At 43.9% G+C, this 15,860-nt stretch overlaps 1 protein-coding gene across 1 annotated transcript in view; it reads left to right on the forward strand.

Moving 5' to 3' along the window:
- LOC138954146 (clumping factor A-like) overlaps window positions 1–14,055 on the forward strand; it is a 29,807-nt gene extending 15,752 nt beyond the window's left edge. Inside the window, exons 3-4 of the mRNA XM_070326048.1 lie at window positions 13,061–13,764; window positions 14,050–14,055. Of these exons, the coding sequence (XP_070182149.1) occupies window positions 13,061–13,764; window positions 14,050–14,055 (710 nt within the window). The remainder of the gene's footprint in view (window positions 1–13,060; window positions 13,765–14,049) is intronic.
- Window positions 14,056–15,860: the final 1,805 nt, after the last annotated feature.

Consider the following 15,860-nt stretch of genomic DNA (forward strand, 5'->3'; position numbering starts at 1 on the left):
CACATTTTGACCCGTGCACAAGACGTTGTATCGATAAACGAAGCACACATAAGAAACAATAATAAAAGCAAAGAAAATAGCAACAAGATATGCAAACATCTAACAAACCTGAGCAAGCAGAATGACAGGTCTAATGAAAAACAAAGAGGCACTGAGTCGGAAACAAGATCGCGATTCTTTCCTTCGCTGCACAGTGACGACGCAAATCTTCTGTGACCTTTGACCAAACGTAGCTTCCACATTCGATCACTCAGCTTAATATTTACAACAGAAAGCCGAGGGGGTGGAATACCGAGATGAACCTACAGAACTGTGCATCCTCAAACCTGACATATTCATCCCAACATTTAATGAACTCAAAAACACAGAAAGTTGCTTTCACACGCCAGCTTTGATTGCCAGTGGTTATCAAACCGGGACTCGTGTGGTTATCAGCACGGAACCCGTATTTCAAAGCATGGCTCCCTGGGTTGATTGTGCACTTATTTTCTCACTACCAAAATGATGACAAAAACGATGTTTGGTGGTTTGTTGACAGACCAGCTTTTTTGTCGGTCCTCGGGGGGCATATCGACTTTTGTTTCATATTTATTGACCGCGGCCTTCGGCCTTGGTCAATAAATATGAAACAAAAGACGATATGCTCCCCCTCGGACCGACAAAAAAGCTGGTCTGTCAACAACCCATCAAACATCTTATAATGTCAACTTCCCCCTTGTCACAAATAACAGTTTTATCGTCAAGCGGTTTAGCATGGTGTGGCCTACTAAACACAAGAATTGAAGAAAAATTATGGTCGTTTTTCGGTTTTACAGCTCCTTCACACCCTCCAACCCTCCAACCCCCACCCTTTTTATCATCCACGAATGGGAATTCTGTCTTTCAGACCTGATTTACTCTGATTCGTAGATGGTTGTAAAAAGTGTGTAACTCTGCCTCGTGAAGGTCACAACTTGTTTGCCGTAAATTCCCCCTGTTCCAGCTCATAGACTTCTTCTTCTTCTGCGTTCGTGGGCTGAAACTCCCACGTACACTCGTGTTTTTTGCGCGAGTGGAATTTTACGTGTATGACCGTTTTTTACTCCGCCATTTAGGCAGCCATACGCCGTTTTTCGGAGGAAGCATGGTGGGTATTTTCGTGTTTCTATAACCCACCGAACTCTGACATGGATTACAGGATCTTTTTCGTGCGCACTTGGTCTTGTGCTTGCGTGTACACACGGGGGTGTTCGGACACCGAGGAGAGTCTGCACACAAAGTTGACTCTGAGAAATAAATCTCTCGCCGAACGTGGGGACGAACTCACGCTGACAGCGGCCAACTGGATACAAATCCAGCGCGCTGCCGACTGAGCTACATCCCCGCCCGCTCATAGACAACTGCATGGACTGTGTTCGACGACAGAGATCTCGAAGAGCGTGTTGAAGGACAGAGTATGGAAGTAATTTGTTCATCTCATTGCTTCTCGTTGTCTCAGATGCCGTGAGATCAGTGGTTCCATATAACTCCCAATTACTCTGCTCCAGGAAATGTGTTCATGGGAATGGGCGGTTCTGGTGAGGTTATGCCCCCTTTATCTTTCGGCTGGTAACTGGCGCCACCTCGCAGCAAGATCACACGAGAAAGGAAGAAAAAACCTTGCATTGGTCCCAAATAGCATATCGGTTTGGTAACAGTTCGTGTGTAAGTTGTGCATTTTATACGGTAAACAGACAATGGTCGGTTCTGGTGAGGTTGTGCCCCTTCTTTCTTTCGGCTGGTAACTGTCGCCACCTCGCGGCAAGATCACAGGAGTTGTCTCGCGTTATCAACTCAGAAGCGCTAAATGAAAAATGGATCTAATTTTAGCCTACAAAAACGTCACGTATATAATTACGCTATTTCCAGCCATGACGAATGTATTTATTATGCTTTCTCCCCTTTGTTTTTCAGAAGAGCATGTTGCATTGGACATGATTTTGCCATGCGAAGAGACATGTCCTGATTTGGCGTTCAGGACGACTACAATGTTCTCACCTTACTGGAAGAGGTCTACGCCGTCTGGTATATTGGAAACTGAGCCTACATCCTGATATTGATTGGGAGAAGTAGACTTTGCAAAGCCAACTTCACGAAGCACGTAGCCGTAGCACAGATTTTTCAGAAAAAATCCCTTCCCGAAGTCTTTGCGAAGTCAACTTCGGGCTCAATTAAGGAAGGCTTGAAGGAACAAATGACAGAGTTCCAGACTAGCAGTGTCGTATGCCTCCCATTACTCGCGGATTCCCTGAACAGAATAGGCTATATTAAATGCAAGGTCATACAAGATTTAAAACGAGAAGAGAATTACAAATAACCAAAATGTATAGGCTGGTGCACTAACACGATGCAGAAATCTTAGCTCATTCTACATGTGGGTCAACTGCACACCACATAAATTAGCACTGATTATTTCAACAAAATGTGAGCAGACAGATCTCACTGATAACTATCGCCCAGAAGACTCTTACGTCGTTCGTCTACGATACATCAACGCAACATGGTCGCAGCAACCAATTTCCCCCAAACCATCGCCACAAATTCAATCAGACAACTTTAACTAATATCACTGCAGCCTTCAGCCCTCAACTATCGCTCTGAATACTCTTACGTCATTCTTCTCAGTTCGATAACGTCAACGTCACAAGTAGGTGGCGACCCACTCGCAGACCATCAGGAAGCTCCCAAAAGCTAATTGTTATTGTCAGTGACGAATGAACACATCAGCGGAGTATGCCTATCTGGAGATGACAGAGGAGAGGAGGTGTAAGATTGTAAGATGCAGGCCAGGTAAGCTCCAAATCGTGACAGTAAGTCATTACAGGTACACGTCGGTGTCGTGTCCGCAGACACACAACATGCACTGCCCCTGTCGTGGCCTACCTTGGCGGGCAAGCTGGTAAGCAATGTATCTGCTCAGCGTTTACAGGCACACCCCTTCTTGTGTAACGATAGGGTTTACCTTCTTATATATAACTAGGCTTTCACATGGGGTAAAGCCATCGTTCATTGGTCACATACCAACAATCAACACGCACGTAAACTAACTCAACACAGACCACCGAAATAAGAATTTCTACGTTACTGCAAATTTCGACCAAATTCCCCCAAATCATCATCACAAATTCAGTCAGACAGGTTTTCCGCTGATATCACTGCAACCTTCAGCCCTGGAAAATCAGTCCTAAGACTCTTACGTCATACTTTCACGATAACCTAAGCGTCGCATGTAGGTGGCAACTAACTCGCAGACAACCAGGAAGCCTCTAAAATCAAATCTCTACTGTCATTGACGAATGAAGATTGCGGTTGAGAGTGCCAATTTGGTCAGATGACTGATTAGGAGACTGCGTAAGACGCAGGTGAGCTAAGCTTTAGGGCGTGGCACCAAGTCATTAAGCATAAAGCAGTTGCATCGTTTTCCGCTTGTAGGGCGGTAATGGCGGCGCATGTTGTGTGTCTGTGGTCTGTAGACACTGACAGCCAAGTGTTGGTGGCGTTTGTTGTGTGTCTGTGGTCTGTAGACACTGACAGCCAATGGTTGGTGGCGTTTGTTGTGTGTCTGTGGTCTGTAGACACTGACAGCCAATGGTTGGTGGCGTTTGTTGTGTGTCTGTGGTCTGTAGACACTGACAGCCAATGGTTGGTGGCGTTTGTTGTGTGTCAGTGGTCTGTAGACACTGACAGCCAATGGTTGGTGGCGTTTGTTGTGTGTCTGTGGTCTGTAGACACTGACAGCCAATTGTTGATGGCGTTTGTTGTGTGTCTGTGGTCTGTAGACACTGACAGCCAAGTGTTGGTGGCGTTTGTTGTGTGTCTGTGGTCTGTAGACACTGACAGCCAAGTGTTGGTGGCGTTTGTTGTGTGTCTGTGGTCTGTAGACACTGACAGCCAAGTGTTGGTGGCGTTTGTTGTGTGTCTGTGGTCTGTAGACACTGACAGCCAATGGTTGGTGGCGTTTGTTGTGTGTCTGTGGTCTGTAGACACTGACAGCCAATTGTTGATGACGTTTGTTGTGTGTCAGTGGTCTGTAGACACTGACAGCCAATTGTTGGTGGCGTTTGTTGTGTGTCTGTGGTCTGTAGACACTGACAGCCAATTGTTGGTGGCGTTTGTTGTGTGTCTGTGGTCTGTAGACACTGACAGCCAATTGTTGGTGGCGTTTGTTGTGTGTCTGTGGTCTGTAGACACTGACAGCCAAGTGTTGGTGGCGTTTGTTGTGTGTCTGTGGTCTGTAGACACTGACAGCCAAGTGTTGGTGGCGTTTGTTGTGTGTCTGTGGTCTGTAGACACTGACAGCCAAGTGTTGGTGGCGTTTGTTGTGTGTCTGTGGTCTGTAGACACTGACAGCCAATTGTTGGTGGCGTTTGTTGTGTGTCTGTGGTCTGTAGACACTGACAGCCAAGTGTTGGTGGCGTTTGTTGTGTGTCTGTGGTCTGTAGACACTGACAGCCAATTGTTGGTGGCGTTTGTTGTGTGTCTGTGGTCTGTAGACACTGACAGCCAATTGTTGGTGGCGTTTGTTGTGTGTCTGTGGTCTGTAGACACTGACAGCCAATTGTTGGTGGCGTTTGTTGTGTGTCTGTGGTCTGTAGACACTGACAGCCAATTGTTGGTGGCGTTTGTTGTGTGTCTGTGGTCTGTAGACACTGACAGCCAATTGTTGGTGGCGTTTGTTGTGTGTCTGTGGTCTGTAGACACTGACAGCCAATTGTTGGTGGCGTTTGTTGTGTGTCAGTGGTCTGTAGACACTGACAGCCAATTGTTGGTGGCGTTTGTTGTGTGTCTGTGGTCTGTAGACACTGACAGCCAAGTGTTGGTGGCGTTTGTTGTGTGTCTGTGGTCTGTAGACACTGACAGCCAATTGTTGGTGGCGTTTGTTGTGTGTCTGTGGTCTGTAGACACTGACAGCCAATGGTTGGTGGCGTTTGTTGTGTGTCAGTGGTCTGTAGACACTGACAGCCAATTGTTGGTGGCGTTTGTTGTGTGTCTGTGGTCTGTAGACACTGACAGCCAATGGTTGGTGGCGTTTGTTGTGTGTCTGTGGTCTGTAGACACTGACAGCCAATGGTTGGTGGCGTTTGTTGTGTGTCAGTGGTCTGTAGACACTGACAGCCAATGGTTGGTGGCGTTTGTTGTGTGTCTGTGGTCTGTAGACACTGACAGCCAAGTGTTGGTGGCGTTTGTTGTGTGTCTGTGGTCTGTAGACACTGACAGCCAATTGTTGGTGGCGTTTGTTGTGTGTCTGTGGTCTGTAGACACTGACAGCCAATTGTTGGTGGCGTTTGTTGTGTGTCAGTGGTCTGTAGACACTGACAGCCAATTGTTGGTGGCGTTTGTTGTGTGTCTGTGGTCTGTAGACACTGACAGCCAATGGTTGGTGGCGTTTGTTGTGTGTCTGTGGTCTGTAGACACTGACAGCCAATGGTTGGTGGCGTTTGTTGTGTGCCTGTGGTCTGTAGACACTGACAGCCAAGTGTTGGTGGCGTTTGTTGTGTGTCTGTGGTCTGTAGACACTGACAGCCAAGTGTTGGTGGCGTTTGTTGTGTGCCTGTGGTCTGTAGACACTGACAGCCAAGTGTTGGTGGCGTTTGTTGTGTGTCTGTGGTCTGTAGACACTGACAGCCAAGTGTTGGTGGCGTTTGTTGTGTGCCTGTGGTCTGTAGACACTGACAGCCAAGTGTTGGTGGCGTTTGTTGTGTGTCTGTGGTCTGTAGACACTGACAGCCAAGTGTTGGTGGCGTTTGTTGTGTGTCTGTGGTCTGTAGACACTGACAGCCAATGGTTGGTGGCGTTTGTTGTGTGTCTGTGGTCTGTAGACACTGACAGCCAAGTGTTGGTGGCGTTTGATAAATGCAGCACGTGAAACCCACTGTGTGGGACTTCAAAACATGGCCTTGGAGGGAAGAACGAGAGCATCTAACGGCCCCTTCATATACCTAAGTTCGTCATTGCTTGGATACAAGGGGACCCAGGCTCCTAGCCTCACCCCACCCACCCTCCACCCAACCCTTTTTAGAACTTCCTTTTTTAAAACATTCGCTCTTCTAAGACCCTATGTGTGTTTTTGTGTGTGTTTATGTATGTGTGTGTGTGTGTGTGTGTGTGTGTGTGTTTATGTATGTGTGTGTGTGTGTGTGTGTGTGTGTGTATGTGTGTGCGTGTGTGTTTTATAGAATTCTTGTTCCAAATGTCAATATATCATTTTACGACTCTCTCTTTTTAAGACCCGATCATTCAATGATTTTCCACAGGTCTTAAAATAAATCTTAAAATCATCGATTTTTCGATTCGTAAAATGAGGGTTCCATTGAAAATCCGTTTCATTCTGAAAATGGCCAGCTGACGAATGAAATGATCTTGTTAATAGTACCCCATGCACGGAAATGCAAGACAGCGGAGAAGTGGTCAAGTACTGGTCAGTCAGCGCTCTCGATGTCTGGACAAGCTGACCACGATGGCACTGGTCACTGACAAATGACGCCACGCTGAGGAAGATGCTCTGGACATCCGTTTTCTGCCAACACCCTCTGTGCCATTCCGAGATGCTGATACTTGTGACGTTGTCCCCTTCTGTTGTTGCATCGGCTGGTTGGTTCGGCGAGGAGAGCTTAAACACTGGCTCCTGCACGGAGTATAGAAATGTGTGGTACATTAATTTGATAGATAGGCGTCGATCACAAAATCAATTCAAAAGAACAAAACTAAACAAAACTGTTACTCTGCACAGGGAGTAGCCTCGGTCCCATAGTTGACTTTTGGCTTTCGTCAAAGTAAAAAGTTGCTCCCAGGTTAAAGGCTGACATATAGTCCTATTTAATTAGTTTAATTACTTCCAGGGCTTTTCCCATCGTTGCGGGGATGTATAAATTAAGCTTCCTGCAAAGTTTTAGGTTTGAAGTCCTTACCAATTACGAGAAATAAAAAACGCTCCCGCTGGACCCGAGTACTCTTCAAACTGGCTCGCTCCCCCAGTATGAAAGTTTTTGTCTTGTGCACGTTTAAGACCAAGTGATTGCTCTGTGTGAATTACAGGCATTCCCTTTGCTATATAAATACATTGCATGCGAGCCGAGGATGTGCGTGGTGACTGGCCTTTCTCTTTTATTTGATCACAGTGAAAAATATACTGCCGACCCTCTTCATAACTTAACAATATAAATGTTTGGAATGCCTGTGGTGTGAATGTTGGTTTCTGACCAGAAATGCAGATCTATCTCTGGCCGATTCATAGATTCAACCTACAAACTGCGACTTCATCTGTGATCAGATGGCCAAGCAATGCGTGAAATCTTTTATTCTAAAGCCTTATGGCTCGTTTCGACAAGCATTAAACGGATGAAATTAACCACATGCAGTTTTTTCTTCAGAAAAATGCACACAAAAAATGGGTTGGGTTCGGTGATTTGTACATAAACGTCTTCCTCACGATAGATTCGCTGATTTGTCTTATGAAGCCGTCATCAACACGAACACAATGATTGCAGAAGCAAACTCTGTACCTACACGACCGAGACACAAGACTGATTATTTCACAGCTGCAATGTGAATAGAGAACAAAGACGTTTTGGGTAAGCTTACTCACGTCAGGTCTTCACTGACAAGCTAGGAACAGACGGAAAATTCCGAACAAAAGTAAATGACGTCAAAGTCTCTTTCGCTTTGCGTGTAACTTTGTCATGACGTCTTTTTGTGACGACAGTATCCGCTGGCTGGCTGTTCTATCAGGCTGCCTGGCTAGCTGTTGCTCCGTGTGAATTCCTCCCACCGCCAAGTCGTTTTTGTGGTTTATTTCGCATTTAGGTCCCAGGTAACATTATGAAGTTTTAATACGATCAATCGGACCTATTATCAAGTTAGTGTATCAACTTTTGAACGAACTGCGCCCAGTAGTTTCCCAGCAATAAGCTGTTAAGTCGAGACAGACACACACACACACACACACACACAACACACACAACACACACACACACACACACACACACACACACACACACACACACACACACACACACACACACACACAATTAAAGTCTGTTGAGCCCAAGTACTAGCGTACTCCGGGATAATTAATTCTTTATTGCTATGTTTAGCAACAGTTCTCCAGGACTTGGGCTATTTTTAGACCGTTGACGTGACGTTTCGTAAACCAAAGATGGCGTCGGAGACAGTCAAAGTGTGGTTGCGTACAATGGCAAAAAAGATAGAAGTAAACCCGTCTAAAGCTGTCAAGGCCACTAAATCTGCTGAGATGAGAAAGTGGACTCCTCACCACGCAGCACCAGCGCTGGGTCGCGCTGAAAGAAAGATTGTTTTCGTCAGAGGCCCATCGCTTCAAATTGAGAACCAAGTACAAAGGGGATACTGAACTCGCCAAAGTTTTGCTGGACACGTGAGTACATAGGCCTATTAGAAAATTAGATGTACTTGTAGCTTGTCAGCTGAAGCCTGTGGCCTTATTCTTGCGAATATGTGCTGTGAGAGATCGTATATTTCCGCCTGCGCAATTTCCGGAAAACATCCACTTTCACTTTGAGACTGTTCTGTTTACATTCGACACTATCAACACCACTTTGCAATACTGAAATAATTTTTTCTGTGTTCGAAAGCTACAGCCAATCGTTATTATATCCCCTTAGGTACAGTTTTATAACATTATTGGCACATGTAAACAATATGAATTAAGGACAGGTTGTAAGAACAGGAGTAGCTTTGGACCACATCAAAACATGCATATACAGGCGCCAATCCTTGTAAAATTTATCTACTGTATCATTCACAACTGCGTTATACTTTTCACAAATAAATCTTTGCTTAAAATGTCTACTAAATGTCTGAAAATGAGGGGTCTTTTTGTTCATTTTGGAAATATATACGTGGTGTTTGGCACAGATTACTAACACATCAAAAGCTTTATCGGTGACCACATTGTTCGCAACTACAAGTTATTAACGTTACACACTTCTAGGAATTGACTGTTAGACATGATTGATTACCTGTCTAATTACCATTTTGAGTTATGCACATGTTTGCGTTATGCAAAACTGCTTGTCTTCAGCTAGGTTCTTCTTGTTTGTTGTTGTGGTGGTGTTTGTTTCCTCTGTTTTTAGTTTTGTTTCTTTTTACATTTAGTCAAGTTTTGACTAAATGTTATAACATAGAGGGGGAATCGAGACGAGGGTCGTGGTGTATGTGTGTGTGTGTGTGTGTGTGTGTGTGTGTGTGTGTGTGTGTGTGTGTGTGTCTGTGTGTGTGTGTGTGGAGCGATTCAGAGTAAACTACTGGACCGATCTTTATGAAATTTGTCATGAGAGTTCCTGGGTATGATATCCCCAGACGGGTTTTTTTCATTTTTTTGATACATGTTTTTGATGACGTCATATCCGGAATTTTGTAAAAGTTGAGGCGGCACTGTCACACTCTCATTTTTCAATAAAATTGATTGAAATTTTGGCCAAGCAATCTTCGACAAAGGCCGGACTTTGGGATTGCATTTCAGCTTGGAGGCTTAAAAATTAATTAATGATTTTGGTCATTAAAAATCTGAAAATTGTAATTAAAATTATTTTTTTATAAAACGATCCAACATTACGTTTATCTTATTCTTCATCATTTTCTGATTCCAAAAACATAAACATATGTTATAGAAATCGATTTAAAAACAATTTCATCTTATTCCTTGTCCGTTCCTGATTCCAAAAACATATAGATATGATATGTGTGGATTACAAACCTCGCTCAGAAAGTTAAAACTAAGAGAGGTACAGAAAAGCGTGCTATGCAGCACAGCGAAACCATTACCGCGCTAAACAGGCTCGTCGATTTCACTGCGTTTTGCGCGAGCGGTGGACTACGGCCATTGTGAAAAAATGCAGTGCGTTCAGTTTCATTCTGCGAGTTCCACAGCTTGACTAAATGTAGTAATTTCGCCTTACGCGACTTGTTAATTTTCAGACCTTGCTTTTAATCCAAACATAACATATCTATTTGTTGTTGGAATCACGATACCAAAAAGAATCAGATGAAATTGTTTTTAAAATACTGAACCGATCTTCATGAAACTTTACATGAGATTTCCTTGGTATGAAGATCGGTCCAGTAGTTTACTCACATATCGCTCTACACTCACACACACACACACACACACACACACACACACACACACACACACACACATGAAGATCGGTCCAGTAGTTTACTCACATATCGCTCTACACACACACACACACACACACACACACACACACACACACACACACACGCACACACATACACACACACATACACACTGACACACACACACACAAACAAACACACACACGCGCGCGTGCGCACACACACACACACACACATACGAACACACACACACACACACCAAGACCCTCGTCTCCATTCCCCGTCTATGTTAAAGGCACAGTAAGCCTCCCGTAAACCATCACAGAGCTCCCCGAGCGTCTACATACAGTACAAGCATACTTCCATTTGAACGCTCACCGAATGGGAACATCCTGGCTGCTTTCTGTCGAGCGTGAGACATTTTCAAAGAATTTATTTTTGTGGACTTGGTCCAACAACAATGGCGCCTCGTTTTGGTGCTGAACGGCTGTTATGATACCGGAAATCACACCCGGACAGTAAGCCTCCCGTAAACCATCACAGATACTGTCAGGCTTTTACACACAGTACAAACACCCTTCCATGTGAACGCTCACCAAACGGGAACATCCTGGGTTCCCTGCGTAAAGAGCGAGCAATTTTTAAAGAATTAATTTTGCAGATTGTCTCGAACACTTTTTGGACCCATCCTGAACTCAGGTCAAACATGAGTTACTTCCCTTCGGGTCTCATTCTATCGATGTTAACTGGCGATAGCCGTGAATCGATGATTATCAAAATGTTTTTGGACCGTGGTGCGTTTTTGCGCTAGACCTAACTTTTAAAATCTAAATAATAAATTGACAGCTTGTTACACAAACATTCGTTAATCATAAAAGAATTCTTTTTTCATCAAGACAAGATCAGTACAATTCGAAGTTGTGAAAGTTTGAAAAAAGAAAAGCCCGGAAGCAGGGTCACGCAAGGGTCGTAGCAGACGACGGTTTATGAGTGCATATCGCCGTTCCTCTCAACAGTCAAAAGCCATCGCTAGAGTTCTTGTGAACCACAGCCGTTTGTTTCGTGCATAAAAACGTGCTATTGTAAATAAGCTCACATCGAGTCGCATTCAAATGACTAACTGACGACTACATTGTGAAAAAGGGAAACTGGATCACACGGGTTCACGATGGCTCAGGGGTAAGATAAACCAAGTAAAAATTAATTCTTTGAAAATTGCTCGCTCTTTACGTAGGCCACCTAGGATGTTCCCGTTTGGTGAGCGTTCAAATGGAAGAGTGTTTGTACTGTGTGTAAAAGCCTGACCGTAGCTGTGATGGTTTACGGGAGGCTTACTGTGCCTTTAACACATGTAATCTAAAATTGACTAAGGCCTAAAAAAAAAAATAGGTGTGGTTACGGTAACCCGACCTACCCTATTTTTAGGGGCCGACCCTATAACTTTTTATTACATTTGTCAAAAAAAGAAAAAAAAAGAAAAAAAACGAGTGCAGAAAACGCAATGAAAGCGAAAGCACCCGAGTCGCACACTTATTTCCCTGTCAAGTTGGTTTAATTTGTACACATTAGAAAAAAAAGTTTAAAAAAAAAGTGATTGCCTACCTTCCTACCCTATTTTTTTTGGCTATGTTACCGTAGCCACACCTATTTTTTTTTTTTTTGGGGGCCTAAAAGTAAGCAAAATAAGACAACGCAGACTGACAACAACAAGAACATACAAGCCAGAGCACAGGTGTTTTTCTTGACAGAGCACGACTACAGTTAACCAGTCTCGCTGTCTGGTTTTCGAGGAGCTGATGACCCAGTTTGAACACTGGCTGAGATTTTTTTTTTTAAATAATAATCTGTGCACCACACCTTGTGGGGCGATCGAGGTCACTGGGCATGGACATGATTCACGGATTTTTTATTTTTTTTCCCCACGGACTCCGCTTATTCAGTTGACGCTCGATTTCATATGAAGAACCCTGATGAGTAAAATGCTATCTCCTTCTCTGCAAGTGTCTCGTGCTGTGTGCATGACAATGATCTGACCTGACTCCTTTGCTATCCTTCTACATCAACAACCAACCCGTAACTGATGTGGATGGGAAACAAAATTTCTCTTTCCTCTCTATCTCCTTCCCTCTCTCGTACGGTATGGTGCGCAATTTTGGACAGACATTGAGAAAAGCTCCATAAAAATACCAGTCTCGAGCAACAAAAACAATCTTACTATTTCATTCAAGATTGCAACGTTAGTACAAACCATCCTTATTATGTTTTCTCAAATCTACAACAGATCTACACGTCAGATTTCGCGCAATATTTTTCCTTCAGCCAATGAAGGCACAGCTTGTTGTCTCGGTTTGATTATAAGGGGATGTAATTCATTCGTAACTTCCGTTCCGTCTAGAACAACGTGGGTTTTTATGTGTCAAAATCCGTGCCGTTTTGCAAAATGACAGCAGTAGCAACGTCTATTTGGTATAAATCTGTCAGTGTCCGATAGTTTAATGTCTGCTTGATTTTATCATAGCCGTTGTTTTGCTTTGCTAAGCTGTGTATGGCAGGAATGCGAAGTTTGCCGACGAGGTCGAGAGACTCAGTATTGTATAAACCATAAGAAAAGACCCCCCGTCCATCACAAGTGACAGCCAAGACATAGGCCCCGCCCACCTCGCTGACGAGTGCCTGTGCTTTGGACCTCTATGTAAAATGAAGTTCCATCATCATCATCATCATCATCATCATCATCCCATGCAAAATTCTGTCCAGAACTGAGATAGTAGGCGAAGCAGAATTGTGTTCACAGGAAATTATGTGCATTTAAAACACTGATTCCCACTGGTTGGCTGGGCGAGTTGCAGTGATATAAAGAACAGAGGTGAACATCACAAAGTTGTGAGTGTTCTTGAATGAGCTTTTTGAATGGATCTCTAAATAGTGCGTTTCAAAAACTACAATAGCCTTCACAGTTCTGACGCTGTCAGTGGGAACGACAAAAACTACAGTAGCCTTCACAGTTTTGACGCTGTCAGTGGGAACGACAAAAACTACCGTAGCCTTCACAGTTCTGACGCTGTCAGTGGGAACGACAAAAACTACAGTAGCCTTCAAAGTTCTGACGCTGTCAGTGGGATCGACAAAAACTACAGTAGCCTTCAAAGTTCTGACACTGTCAGTGGGAACGACAAAAACTACAGTAGCCTTCAAAGTTCTGACGCTGTCAGTGGGAACGACAAAAACTACAGTAGCCTTCAAAGTTCTGACGCTGTCAGTGGGAACGACAAAAACTACAGTAGCCTTCGAGGTTCTGACGCTGTCAGTGGGAACGACAAAAACTACAGTAGCCTTCAAAGTTCTGACGCTGTCAGTGGGAACGACAAAAACTACAGTAGCCTTCAAAGTTCTGACGCTGTCAGTGGGAACGACAAAAACTACAGTAGCCTTCGAGGTTCTGACGCTGTCAGTGGGAACGACAAAAACTACAGTAGCCTTCAAAGTTCTGACGCTGTCAGTGGGAACGACAAAAACTACAGTAGCCTTCAAAGTTCTGACGCTGTCAGTGGGAACGACGAAAACTACAGTAGCCTTCAAAGTTCTGACGCTGTCAGTGGGAACGACAAAAATAAGCGCAAGAGGACAATGGTATCCACAACGCAGTACGCAATAGGAAAAAACCGTAGAGACACCCACGCACACACGCGCACACTATTGCACGAGCGTTCCCACAATTTCTCCTGCGCACACGCCCACATGTCCACACACACGCACACACACACACACACACACACACGCACACTACACGCACACACACACACGCCCTTGACTCAATCAATCTTTCAACTGTCAGCAATGCCCTCCCCTTTCTACGACCACACTGCGTTTTAATTAGAAGTTGAAAAACATCCTAGTCTACATATTTGTGTTCAGGTTTGAATTTCAGTCTAGTTTTTTTTTTGGGTATGCCAATATAAAAATCAATTCTTAAAACAGGAAGTCATCAATCAATTCGCATTTGTAATTCGTATGTGAAAACGGATAAGAAAATGACTGTGATGGCGACGTAACTCGATTCAACTAAATTTAACATAAACTGCGCAAATAGATATAGTTGTAAACAAAATAGCGTTTCCAGTTTTCAGGAAATTGCAACATTAATTGCGGACAGTGTTAACAAATCTCAACATGTAAAAATCCGTATAACGCCTCCTACCGGCAGTTTTTAGTTTGTTACTGGAAAGTGAATTGAGCGACTTATGTAAGCTTCTTGCAGGCGCTATCACATATATCTTTCGTAAAAACAGGGCATCGAGTCAATAGACGAATACGGAATCAACTCTGGCGGGTGTGTGGATGGCGGGTGTGTGGATGGCGGGTGTGTGGATGAATTGTGAAAGAGTGAATACTCTTGCTTTTAGTGAGGCAAGCGTTGTACACGTGCCCCTTGTCCACGTGTTTCAGACACCCTCGCTCTGTCACACCCCACACAAAACCGACAGAGTTATTTCCGAACATCGCCTATTTGAGAGCGAATACTACATAACATTAAAGCAAAGGTTGTCGTGGATCTCCCTGTAATATACGAGTGACAGTCACAGCAAACCGTTACGTATTGACTGAACATCGGATTTATCTTCTTTAAGCAATGTGACGAGTAAAATACTGTCAATCAAGGCATATTAAAAAGACAGTCCGTTCACGCGATCTCTTTAAATCCCCCAAGATCGACCTCTCAACCTGAAATCTGTGTCCACTATTGGCATGACTATCCAGAGACTGCGTGGCAAAAGTATGAACTCAACGGTATGACTGCATTACAGCATCTTGTCTTCGTTCACTCAAATAATATCTCTATGTTGCTAAGCTGATAGACACGTGGGGGGATTCGGGGGTTGTGATTGGATAGTCTCACACAGCCCTATTTAGATCATCGGTCCATATTTCAACGGGAGTTTTTCAATATCCTTTATATTATAAAAAAATATATATATAAAAAAAACACACGTTGTAGTTCCGGTTCAACTCGAGCAGACGGTCTTTCCTTCGCTCTCATACAATCGAAGACATGCAATTCTACTTACCGATACTTGCCAACTGATGATGAATTGTCCTCATCTGATTACTTTCCCACGAAACAAGACATAGATAGATAATTATAGATCTACAATGTATGCCCTTGTACACAACGAAATCAGTCTCCGAACTGATACTGTGTCAGTCGAACGTTACCGCTTTGCCAAATGTGGTGTCGTCTGGTGGCCGCGATTGGGCGGCAGAATTGTTATGCGCAATAATCATGCGCAGAAAAAAAATTGTCTGCTCTCGTCAAAAATCACCCGCATCAAAGCAAAAACTTACATTTGTGCAAGTTGATAACCCCATATCTAGGTCAGACAAGCAATATAAACGCTATCGTGTTTTCAGCGTGGCGATAGGGTCGGATATTTTTTTATTCTAACAATTATAATGCGCGTCGTTTTAGACTCGGCGTATTATATTGTTCTCGTCAAAATATCCGAACCCTATCGCATAGCTGTTATTATTTTGTGAGGAGGTTTAGAATCAACTAGAAACATATTACAAACTGGGACAAATATGAGGAGTTGGCGTTGACAAGGTACTATACCATATACAGAGTTGTTGACCCAAAGTAGTACCGGCACGGTTGGCCTAGTGGTAAGGCGTCCGCCCCGTGATCGGGAGGTCGTGGGTTCGAACCCTGGCCGGGTCATACCTAAGAC

Source organism: Littorina saxatilis, unplaced genomic scaffold (assembly GCF_037325665.1).
Source record: "Littorina saxatilis isolate snail1 unplaced genomic scaffold, US_GU_Lsax_2.0 SUPER_6_unloc_1, whole genome shotgun sequence".
Taxonomy (NCBI): Eukaryota; Metazoa; Mollusca; class Gastropoda; order Littorinimorpha; family Littorinidae; genus Littorina; species Littorina saxatilis.